The 11,968-nt window shown below is 32.3% G+C and overlaps 2 protein-coding genes and 1 long non-coding RNA gene across 4 annotated transcripts; all 3 read left to right on the top strand.

Moving 5' to 3' along the window:
* Nucleotides 1-2,704: 2,704 nt before the first annotated feature.
* LOC109597598 (uncharacterized) lies at nucleotides 2,705-5,839 on the top strand. 2 transcript variants are annotated; one of them, XM_020013336.2, is made up of 5 exons: nucleotides 2,705-2,824; nucleotides 3,160-4,303; nucleotides 4,424-4,567; nucleotides 4,671-4,858; nucleotides 4,913-5,839. In XM_020013336.2, the coding sequence occupies exons 3-5, from the start codon at nucleotides 4,476-4,478 to the stop codon at nucleotides 5,743-5,745; spliced, it is 1,113 nt and encodes a 370-aa protein (XP_019868895.1). In that variant the 5' UTR covers nucleotides 2,705-2,824; nucleotides 3,160-4,303; nucleotides 4,424-4,475; the 3' UTR covers nucleotides 5,746-5,839. The 2 variants fall into 2 exon arrangements, with proteins under 2 accessions (XP_019868895.1, XP_019868896.1); XM_020013337.2 differs by lacking the exon at nucleotides 4,424-4,567 and having other exon boundaries at nucleotides 2,707-2,824.
* Nucleotides 5,840-6,046: 207 nt separating this feature from the next.
* On the top strand, nucleotides 6,047-7,302 carry LOC109597596 (uncharacterized). The gene is made up of 3 exons (XM_020013335.2): nucleotides 6,047-6,128; nucleotides 6,178-6,344; nucleotides 6,406-7,302. The coding sequence occupies exons 2-3, from the start codon at nucleotides 6,188-6,190 to the stop codon at nucleotides 7,257-7,259; spliced, it is 1,011 nt and encodes a 336-aa protein (XP_019868894.1). The 5' UTR covers nucleotides 6,047-6,128; nucleotides 6,178-6,187; the 3' UTR covers nucleotides 7,260-7,302.
* A 4,336-nt stretch (nucleotides 7,303-11,638) lies between these two features.
* LOC126266584 (uncharacterized) lies at nucleotides 11,639-11,945 on the top strand. The gene is made up of 2 exons (XR_007548896.1): nucleotides 11,639-11,764; nucleotides 11,822-11,945. It is a non-coding gene; the product is annotated as an uncharacterized LOC126266584 (long non-coding RNA).
* Nucleotides 11,946-11,968: the final 23 nt, after the last annotated feature.

Here is an 11,968-nt window from a genome sequence, read left to right as displayed (position 1 = left end):
GGCATCGAAACTGGGCAGACAGAGATTGGAGAAAAGAGGTGGTGGACAGTTTGTTCGTCGCCCTAAAAACAGAAGACTTAGTCCAAAATATGTTACAACAACTATTAAACATGAAGGTTACAGTGATATGGTTTGGGATGGTTTGTGTCCAATTCACAAAATAGAAAGCAAAATGGATCGTTTTGTCTATTGTAACATAATATAATATGTCATGCTACCCTATTGTGAATGGGAAATACTGTTAAAATTTATATTTTAGCATGACAATAACCCCAAACACACTGCCAAGCTTGTTAAAGTATGGTTTGTTCAACAAAAAATCAATATTTTAAAGTGGCCAGCTCAATCTCCCGACTTTAATCCAATAGAAAACTTGTGGGATATTTTGCATAAGAAGCATAAGAGCAAATTGCATCACAAATAAAGCAATTTTGTTTGAACAAATCAAAAATGTTTGGAACAATATAGACGCGGAAATAATTTTCATTAAACTCGCCTATGCCAAAAAGATATGAGGACGTTATAGCCAATAAGGGATACTGGACGAATTTTTAATTTTTATGGAGAGTCGATCTAATTTTGTCGCGATAAAAATTCATCATTAACGTGTCGTGTGTCATGTTTCGTCAATAAATAACATAATTTATATATGTGAGTTTTATTATTTAGTAAAACAAAAATTATTTTCGTTTGTATTGTTTAGTATATAAATAAAAAGAAAGTGGCTTTAATTTTGTCCGATACTGTATTTGTTTGTTAAAATAAGGAAGATATAAGTTTGACATCCAATTCCCAGTAAGTGGAGTGAAAGTCTAATTAGTCAGTATTATATCTTTATATTTATCAAAAAATGTCCAAATATAGTTACAGAGATTCATAAGGAGTCTCATTAGTGTAAATCTTTGAGACTCTGCCGATAGAAAGCAAAAAAATATAATGAAGACCATTCCAGGAGATCGTATAATATATTATTCGTCCTATTATTTCGCTAATGGCGACATAGATCACAATACCCTTATGCCGTTTATATAATACATTTTATTTTTTGACTCAGAAAATACACATTCTACATAAAACTATATATTATTATAAACTATTTATAATAATAACGTGAACAAATTAAAATAACATTTTTTTACTTTATTACAAACACAATATACTTCCAAGTAATAGTGATTATAAGTTTATATTTAAATAAAATGATTAATTAGGTTTTGATAAACATTATAATGTCCTCATAAAATAAACAAAATTGTATCAACAACAAAACCAATAACAAAACTAATATCAACAAATCGTTAACCTTACTCTTAGTAAATGAATAAATTATTGATCTATAGCTCGTCATTCTTCTTTAAGAACATTAGTAAGATCCTCTAAATGTTGAGTTTCTAGTGGAAATTTGTCTTTGAAGGGACTAGAAATTCAATGGTCTTTATTTGTATGTAAATATATAAAAAATAAAATAAATTTAAAAAACTGACCGTCAAATATTCAAATAATATACTGGTCAAAATAAAAATATTGAAAATGTTATTAAACATATTTAGTTTTTTACAAGACTTAAAGTGTATTTAAAAAAAAAGCGCCGTATTTCTAATAATAAACCTTTTTGTTTGTTTGTGTTTTAAATTTCAATAGAAACGACAATTCATCAGAAGAAATGCATATATTATTATATAAGTCCCTACTAGTCTAATGGAAATATGAAGAGACCTCTGAGTTTATTGGTCCGAGAACTATAATTGAATTTCCTCGTTCCATCTACCTTATCTTTGGATAAGTCAATTTAATAAGAAAAAAATATGATGAAATTCGCCCATTGTGATGTAGAAACCGAAGTGATTGTTTTCTCTGTCTTTAAAGGAGGGATTAAAATAATGTTTGAAATCAGTTTACGCAATAAAAGGAGCCAGCCAAATTGAGTTAAGACCTAAAACTTTTATATAGATTGGTCTCTTATTAAAGCGTATGTCATTTCCTTATTTCAGTTCTGACAAATAAGTAGGGAAAATGTGCTTTTTACAGATAACACTGAAAGACCATCCCATTCCTTTATTTCACTTGCAAAAATAACGCTCATTTCAATGTTCTATGCAGAATAAAGGTTTCGTCTTTGTGATGGGCTTCTTAAAATTCCCTGATAAAAAATACGGCAATATGGCAGAATATTTTAATAAGAATGAACCGTGAATATCTTGAACTGTTTTTAAATCTCATTTGTTACTTCTAGTTTTGCTTCATTCAATGTGGCGTCTTTCATTTAAAATTGAATTAAACTTTTAAGTTACTAGGAAAATATAGTGAATGATATAAGCTTATTTAAATTTATCTGAGAGATGCGTTACTACTATATGTATTATTAATATAAAATAGCATTTTTTTATCACCTATATTATTGCTAAAAATTACAGAGGAAACAGCATTATTAATGTTTTAAAATAACAGCAGATATGCAGTTTTATTGATAAACATAATGTCTATTCGATGCAAGTCCCTAAATTTATAATTATACGGTTCGTTAGATTTTAATAATTTTCCCTCATATTTTTAAATTTTGTTGTTGTTGTTGTTGTTGTTGTTGTTGTTATTGAATAGTTGTCAATTTTTGATGATTATCACTACGCAACGAAATAGTCACTTTTAAATATGGAGTTTGCCAAATTAGGATTATTCACCTCTTTGTATTGGGGCAGTATGTCGACATTTATTCAATGCTATGATCACATCTACGGCACGCTGCAATCACCGCCGTACCCCAGAGACACCAGGAAAAAATATATGGTCGCTCTTCTTAATAGGACCATATCACAACATTCCAAAAGTACGTATGTATTCAATGTCACTTTGACGGGCTTTTTGTGTCTACTTAATATGAAATCAGAATTTAGCCACACCAGATGTAACCTGAGAAGCAATAATTGAAAAATAGCATATTTTCAATAACTATCTCTTTAGTATTTAGCCAATAATTGTTTCTAAAACCAAAATCGGAAGACAACATAATAGTGAAATGCGGCGTGTTTTATTTTAAGACATAAATTTACACTTGAAAATTTATAAAAAATAGCAAAAAAACACTATTTACCAGATAATTGATTTATTCAAGGCAAAAAGATGGGGGGATCTACCATTATACTAAAATATTTGCCATTCTAGGAAGCGGACTTGATATCGAAACTCTTGCGGTCATGATGGTGTATTCTTTAGTAAGCCACCACGAAAATAACAATTTTTGTTGTGGAGAATCGTGTTTAAACGGATGTACCCATCATTACCTTTACGTGGCCATGAAATTGGCCTATGTTACACAATTGGAGGATAAGGCAACCATCACAAAACTTCTTTTAAATATGTATCGTTGCAAGAATACGTTTGAAAAATTGTTCATTGGTGCAGTTGTGGGCGAGAGAGTGCCCCAATTGTACGCTGACTGGAAAACTGATTGGACCTGTCAGCACGAAAATGCAAAAGCCGTTTTTTATTTTCTCAACAGAGCCAATCAGTTTAGCTTGAAATTCGGTACTCCCAACCCGCGTTGTTTTTTGGATGTGCCGATCAAATTTTACACTTCGTCTCTTCTAAAGCTCACTTCACACTTCGGTCAAATCGACAAGGTGCAAATGCTCCTTAAGCATGGCGCTTCGGTTATCAATGATTATGATGAGGAAAATACAGCTGAATATCTTATTAGAAGAATACTGAGACTCAGACATGACAGAGGAACATACTCCGCGTCGCTTATTATTTGTCTTCGTTGGGTTTTAAGAACCATACCTTCAATACAGATTCACAAGTTCACCAAAAACAAACAGCAGGACCGTGGTAGATTCTTGACGTTGGTAAAAGATGGTGTTTTGCCACGCAACAGATGCGGAATTGATCCGCCACAATTGAAACACCTTGCACGTTGTGCAGTCAGAAAGAGAATGGCAGAAAATTGTAAGCTTCCTTTTGGAATTCAACATTTAGATATTCCAAGAACATTGAAACCGTATTTGAACATTTGCGAAGATTAAAATTCCTATCAGTTACCAAGCAGTTAATAATATTTGTTAATTAAATAATTATTAATGATTATAAAAGGTGAAATTAATAATCGTTCTTAGGTCAATATACCTATGAAAACCTACACAACTGTAAAATCTAGTTGCCTTCGGTTGTTACCATGGTTGTGATTGCATAATGTTGTGGTGTTCAAGTTATAGAAATCCCTTGCCTGATTTTTTTCAAAAGTTTTGCGAAAACTGCGAAAGCGATAAACTCTGAGTAAGATTTTTGATACTTCTGAATTTGTAAACAAGTAAGTACCACAAAATAACGTTATAATTTTCAAAATTTCTCGATTGAGGATTCTAACCTCAAAATTTTCTATAGTCTATCTATAATATGATAGTTTAACACACCAGGTAATTTCTTTCAGACTCCTTATCGGCAATAAGAATCCAAATTCCTTTTGTTATTAACACAATTGTATGTTAGAGCTTGTAAGTGGTTTTTACTTCGGTGAACCTCTTCAAAAGTTTTGCTGTGTTGTAGAGTCAGTAATTCTTCTGCGCAGTAACCAGTACGTTCATTTATAGCAAATTTGAATTATTTTTTTCTTACCATTCTTCTTATCACAATGGTCTTAATTTTTCCTTAGAAATTTAATTAACTATCCTTTACAGGTGTCACAAAATGAATACAGAGATTGTTGGATTCACGTCCATGTTCGACTTATTGCAAAATAAGGTTCGATTTATGGATAAATATGCGGAAATATTAGGTCGCTATAACCAAACTTCAATTGTAGTAGACAATAGAAGAAAACATATGGTTTATCATATTTGTACGGCATTAATGATAGAGGCTACAGGTACGTAGGCTTTAAACATTAAATATGTTTCACCAATTTTACGAATTGTTTTAGAAAAAAAATGCTCTGTGCAACCTTATCTGAATCAGGTGGTGTTGCACTTACTAAAGCACCATGAGGAGTCACAATGTTGTTCTGGACGGAACTGTGTAAATGTAATTACCCACCATCACCTAGGTGTCGCTATGACACTATCGTACAAATTTAAATTGAAAAATAAATCAACATTTATAAAGCTCCTCTTGACCATGTACCAGTGTCAAAAGACCTTTCAAGGATTGTTTTTGGGAGTGTTTCGCATGGAAACTACTTTTTGTGAGTGGCGTTCCGACTGGAGCTCTAATTTTGAAAACCTAGTTGCTTTAAAATACTTTTGTGTAAAAGCCAATCAATGTGGATTGAAATTTGACAATTATCGGTTCATGGACGTTCCAATAACATGCTATTCTTGCAGTCCCCTAAAACTTGCAGCACGTCTCAACCAGCCTCAACACATACTCTTTATTCTTAGATATGGCGGATCTGTTTATAATAATGCTGATATAGAAAATGTTGCAAAATACCTTGTGAAAAAAGTGTCCAAACAACAAATTCGCAGCGGATATCATTATACTAACCTTCTTAACTGTCTACGGTATTTATTACGAGCCATTCCCTCGCTAAAATTGAATGATCTTTACAAGAATGATAAAGTAAATTCACGTAAATTAGTCGATGATGGAATCTTGCCAGCCAACAGAGTTGGAATCACCCCTCCTCCACTGGAGCATCTCGCGCGATGTGCAGTTAGGAAGTGTATGATCCAAAGTGGTACGATACCTAAAGGAATTAAGAAGTTAAATATACCAGATGATTTGAAGTCATATATAAATCTATACAAAGACTAATTTTGTATTATATTGTTCTCGTTCCCACACTTTTTTAATACTGTGTTGGTTGAATATGTATTCTTTCTGGTATTTAATAAATTGTTTATAAATATTTTATCTTTGATTAAATTAATAATAGATTAATACCAAAATGTGCACTATTTTGGCACAAAGTTTTAATAGCCAAGACATATTGTTAAAGACATCACTGAAAAGTAAAAAAACAAAAGATTATTCGTATCTAGATTCCATTAGAAACAATATGTGTCAACTAAATGACATTTCCATGGTTATGAACATTTATTACTACGTCTAAATTATGAAGGACTCGCAGTAGATCCTTTCAAAAGTTTTTGTGTACAGCAATCTGAAGATGAATGCCAATTTATAAGAAGTATTAAGTAAGTACCGAAAATACGTTAATCTTGAATTATTAGCCCGTTTTCTTAGATAATACAAAATGACCTCAATATTTGACTTGTTGGACAATATGGAGCAATTTATGGAAGAATATTTGTCAATATTCAAAAGTCTTCCAAAATCTTCATTTGTGATTGAAAGACGAAAAAAACTGATGACTGATTATATTACAAAAGCATTATTAAATGAAGCGAAAGGTTTGTAAAATTTTAACATGTCATTTTATGACTGCTTCTAATAACAACTAAGTCATTTTAGATAGACAATGTTGCGTTCAACCTTATCTAAATAAGGCAGTGTCTTATTTACTGACGTACCACGACGAAACAAAATGTTGCGATGGTGGAAAATGTATGAATGCATATAAGCATCATCATCTATGTGTAGCCATGAAAGTCGCGTTCAAATTGAAACTGGCCGACAATGAAACGTTTGCTAAACTTCTTTTAAGCATGTACCAGTGTCAGAATACGTTTGAAGGATTGTACATGGGAATATTTTTCCGCGACACTGCACCGTTTTTCTGGCACACCGATTGGGACTCACAATTCGAAAACTATCAGGCCTTGATGTATTTTAGTTTAAGGGCTAATAAGTGCGGATTAAAATTTGGTTCAGACCCACATCAGCGCAACTTCATGGACGTACCACTAAAATGTTTTTCTTGCTCTCCACTTAAACTTGCGGCGCAACTCAACCAACCTCATCAGTTACTCATTATTCTTAGGTATGGGGGAACGGTTTATAATGGATATGATAAAGAGGATGCCGCAGAAAGGATTGTTAGAAAATTAATAATACAACAATCTCGCGGTGGAAACTATTTGCTACGAACTCTTCGTTGTCTGCGATACTTATTAAGAGCGGTTGTATCTTTAAAAATGGAAAACATTTACAAAATCGATGAAAACGCAAAAGAAAGTTGCCTGAAATTAATGGAAAGAGGAATCTTGCCGGCGAACAGGATTGGAATTAACCCACCGCAGTTGAAACATCTGGCACGTTGTGCAGTTAGAAAAAGTATGATCGAACATGGTATGGTACCTCATGGAATTGCAAAATTGGAAATACCGGAGATGTTAAAACAATATGTAGATTTAATCAGAGACTAATTTTATGAGTGTTGTTATTTAATACATTTTTATTGACTGATAAGTTGTTTAAATATATTCATCTTTTCTTTTGCGGATATAACCTTTTAACCTGAGTCTTTGTTAGTACTAATAAACTGATTCAAGGTCATCGTTAATGTTTTATCACCTAATATGGAAAAAATAAATACATAGCAATTATACTACATGAGTTTAAAATTTTTATTTTTACAAAAATTAATACAAATCGTTATATCCGGATGATATATAAATAAATATATAAAACAAAATGTATATCCAACAAGAAGTTTAGGAAAAATGCATTAAAATAATTGAGTTCGAGGTATAATTGTATAAAATCGGCATGATTTCTGGTCCTAAATCAATAGTTGGAACGGTTTCGATAAGAATCCGTATGACGTACATTATAGGTGTACACAGAGTCGGACACATATTTCTGGAATGTCACGTCGATGATACACGGCCACAGTAAATCACATAAGACCCACTTCGGATCCTCCTTTCCTCTACCGGCTTCGGCGCTGATACATGAACACCCTGAACGGCCTGCCTCACCTTATGCCTACGAGGATACCCCCTAATACTCCATAAGCGCCTGGCATACTTATATACACACAAATTCCCCTAATAGATGTGCTAGAATTTCAGGTTTAGTGCACATTTAGACCAGAATTTGCGACATGATTTATGGTAATTTTCAATAGATCTGGCGCTTTAAGTGCTAGGAAATAAACAGTTTCTAAACAGTGCAACTCTGCTTAAGTTGTGTTGATGTGTAACCAAAGATGAACTTAAGAAATGTGGAAGATATACATAACTAAATATAAGTTAATAATAGAATAACAGAAAAAATTGAATTCTCATTGAAAAATTTGAGTTGCTGTTATACAACAAATGACATATTAACATAAATAAATTAGCAATTCTTCATTGCCAAATTGTCTGCCTTCGAACAAACAGCATGACAAAAATTTTATTACAAGCTGTGTGCCTCACAGCAAGAGTGACATTTTAATTATATACTAATTTATATTTTACTCAGTCAAGTATAGAGAAACTTTTCGCCAACAATGACGATTAAAAGAATTTTGTGTTATTGAAATGCTTCAAAGACAGAGGTATTTTCGCATAACTAAAAGTTAATGGAACTTAGAGGACGCCGAAAATGAGAAACTGAACATAGATTCTGGGATGCTCTTAATTAAAAGTTCGTTTTTGTCTTTGACTCGACCTCTGTATAGTGTAATAACTCTAGAAGTCTACGGGAGCGTTGGCTCCAGTCCAAAACAATGCCTCAGGGAGAAATCTTCCGAATATATCTAAATTGCTTTTACTTCTTTAATTGATAATGTATTCTTTGCTCTCGTGTGTTTATTGAATATTCATTTTGGCTCTGATATAACGCCAAAAACGTTCCACCATAATCTGTTGGTCGTGCTATTGATTTTATCAAATTTCCACATTTCGTTTCGTTTACCCAAAAATTATGTATATGTCCTTAAATCCGTGTGGAGTTAGTGTAAATAATCACCTCCACAAACACGTTCATGCTAATTATAACTAAATATTGGGAAGAGCTCGTACCTAACTAATAGTTATTCTTGATTTTGCTAAACACCTATAAGCATCAAATTCTGCATCATCAGGCATACAAATTAATAATCGGAGTGGGTGCATTTAAAACATGCACTAAAATCCAGTGCTTAATTGGAGCGTCGCGACACAACGTACACCCAATCGCATAGTAACCCAGATTCCGAGTTTAAAACTGCAACGGCAACAGATGTAGCGAAATTTACAGGGGAACGAGCAATTTTACGCACATATGCGCAGCGGAAAATAAGCACACAATTGCCCGTGGACCGTGAACATCATTAAAGTGTGTTTAATAAATTATTTCGGTTTCAGTTCCTCATTTGATAATATACAGATGTATTGACGGATAGTTTAATTTATGTTATTTGGCGTTTAATTTAATTTAAATGTACAAAATACATGTGATCCAGGTAATCACCGGGCTACTTCACAAATTTGCATTGGTAGATTCGGCTCCACATAAATTTTGGAATACGAAATTAAAATCACACTTCTTGTTTTTTTTTTTTATTAAAATTGGTTAATACATGTTAATTAAAATTTCAATCTTTATCTATTCATCCACATGTGTGTATTAAAGGGTGGCTGTAAATTGGATTTATTATTTAACAGAAAGTAAGTCCTATAATTGCGTTTGGGAAGGGTCTTCAATTACCTTCCCCAAAGAGGGTCGACGTGAATTTCGTTTCATTTAAATATTTCTTGCCAATTGCGGAGATTTCTGCACAAAGGAACATGTTGAAACTGGCAGTGTGTTTTAAATTAAATACGGCACCGGAGTATTAAATTCAAAGTGGTAATTGTATTATGTAAACTTTTCAGATAAATCAGGAACGTAACATCGATCACCAAGTTGGATGGATGTCTATTTACGATATGATATAGTTAAATATTGATTTTGATAGCTGATGTAGTGTACATGTCAACTGCACTCAATACATGACGGATATTATTGTGTAGGATGTGTTTAGTACAAGCGAAAACTGATTTAATTTAACAATATTACTTGGCCGGCGTTTTGTTTAATAGTTTTTCCGTACGTTGTCAAAAATTTCATTGAATTATTGACAAAATGGGTCTGCAAACTATACAGCAGTTTAATAATCAATTAACCTGCAGTTCGACAATTTTCAAGCGTATCCATGGAAACATCCGTGTAGAATCATCACAAAATTTTTGTCAAAATGACATAACTGCTAATATACAATTTTTTACACGTTTTTTGCCAGTAAACGACGATTTTCAAGATGCGGCTGTGGACTAAACATGATGTCTTCTGGATGGTCATGGACACCATCACTAGCATAGACCATCGGTACAGAAGTCTATGCACATATCTTAAAACAGTGAGAGAGATTTCACGTACAGCACTATACCCGATAGATGTTAAACATCAACGTGCTTACGACAAGGTCACTGTGCCGAAATTGACATGCGAATATAAACCGACCGGGGTCCATGTGATTGTCTGGACCACAGGAAAAAATTACCGACGAGTCCAGCAGCTGACAACATTTTGGTGGTATATGGCGCATATTTTATTTTGGCTTTACAATACTAACTTGTGGCCGAGTGGCAGTGCAGTACCCCTGGATCAACCTCCGTGGAGGTACGTAAAGCCATTGCGTGTATTCATTGCGCCACCAAAGCCGAAGGATTACATTATCGAACCTGACTGGGACAACAAAAACTAATTTACTATTTTATACATTGACAAATTTTTGATAATTATTATAATTATATTTATAATAATGACACTCTATTAATATATATTTTATATTAAACAAATGTGTTTATTTTGGGGATCCGGATTCGGTACTAAAAATTAATCAGATTTATTTTACTGTAATATTATTTTTATTTATGTTTGTTTATTCTATATATTTTGAATATGTAACTAGTTATATATATTTGCTAGCAAGTAAACAAAAATTGATTCAATATATTAAGGAATGTCTCAAATGACAAAACAAGCTGAGATTGGAAATTTTACTTATTCTTTTCAAAACAAAAACTAACAGACCATTCGCTTTCCGACATATTTCCAAAGTAAAATGTGGTCCAAAAAAACGTTACAAGTAAAAAATAATTGTGCATTTAATTTGGTATTAACATAGAAACATTTATGAATTAACATACTTCAAAAAGTATAACATTTATCATAACCTGATACATAATCGTACTGAATTTTGAAATAAAAATAAAATTTATATATTGTTTAGAACTGCTACAAATATATCAATGACCTTTATTAGTATTACACAACTTATATACTGCGTCTTAGAAATTAACTAAAATTGATCAGGGACAGTCCCAACTGATGGAAATGCTATGCTACTCTACAGAGGGTGTGTCCAAAAAATGATTTTGTTTCTGGGTAGGTAATTTTACATTGCTCAATGTAATGCACTATATCTATTCCTATTTTAGAAAAGCTTTTGTGTAAATTTTATGATAGATTGTTTAATGACAAATTGAATTAAAACTGCTTTCTCTCAGTGTAAAGACCTACTTTTGATTTTTTAGATAAAGGAATATTTACGTAAAAGTCATGATAATTTTGATTTGTTTTTCACCCACCAAATCTAATATTGTTTAATTTTTCTAAAAGACTTTGCCTCTCCCCTTCACGACAAATTAACTGTAACAAAGTCCTGGAACCGCCACTGACCAAACTTAATTACATATTTTCAATATTTTATCATTTTACTTGAGTAAAAAAAGAGTAACACGTAACACATGAGAATATAAATACTAAGTGTAGATTAATGCATTGTATCATTGTCAATATGCAGTTCACAACAATTTTATTCGCAGCAGTATTGCTGATTGCAAGTTTCTATTCTGTTCTTTCTTGTCCCTGGTGTCCACCTGGGCAACATGAGCAGCGTGGAGTCTGTGTTTCTATTGTAAGTTTTTTAATATTGTAATTAAGATTGTTTTTATATTGTGCCTTTTTCTTTCAGCCAAATCCTCATGAAAATTAAGTTGTTCTACTAGATCTACTAGATGCCTGATGTTATATTCTATATCGAAAAATATGTTGAAATTTTGATAAATCCTGAATTTTAATAAATATTCTTTTTCCTATTGCTTGTGATTTAAATTTACTA

The sequence above is a fragment of the Aethina tumida genome, chromosome 1 (genome assembly GCF_024364675.1).
Source record: "Aethina tumida isolate Nest 87 chromosome 1, icAetTumi1.1, whole genome shotgun sequence".
In the NCBI taxonomy this organism is placed as follows: domain Eukaryota; kingdom Metazoa; phylum Arthropoda; class Insecta; order Coleoptera; family Nitidulidae; genus Aethina; species Aethina tumida.
The sequence above is the reverse complement of the archived record's forward strand: the minus strand, read 5'-3'. Positions and strand labels throughout refer to the sequence as shown.

What these genes read in the sequence shown, in the direction of transcription:
- LOC109597598 (XM_020013336.2), top strand. Translation starts at nt 4,476, where the DNA reads ATGTTAGAGCTTGTAAGTGGTTTTTACTTCGGTGAACCTCTTCAAAAG. An exon ending in ATTCTTCTGCGCAGTAACCA is followed by an intron (nt 4,568 to 4,670) that starts GTACGTTCATTT and finishes TATCCTTTACAG; the next exon opens with GTGTCACAAAATGAATACAG. An exon ending in ATTAATGATAGAGGCTACAG is followed by an intron (nt 4,859 to 4,912) that starts GTACGTAGGCTT and finishes GAATTGTTTTAG; the next exon opens with AAAAAAAATGCTCTGTGCAA.
- LOC109597596 (XM_020013335.2), top strand. Translation starts at nt 6,188, where the DNA reads ATGACCTCAATATTTGACTTGTTGGACAATATGGAGCAATTTATGGAA. An exon ending in ATTATTAAATGAAGCGAAAG is followed by an intron (nt 6,345 to 6,405) that starts GTTTGTAAAATT and finishes AAGTCATTTTAG; the next exon opens with ATAGACAATGTTGCGTTCAA.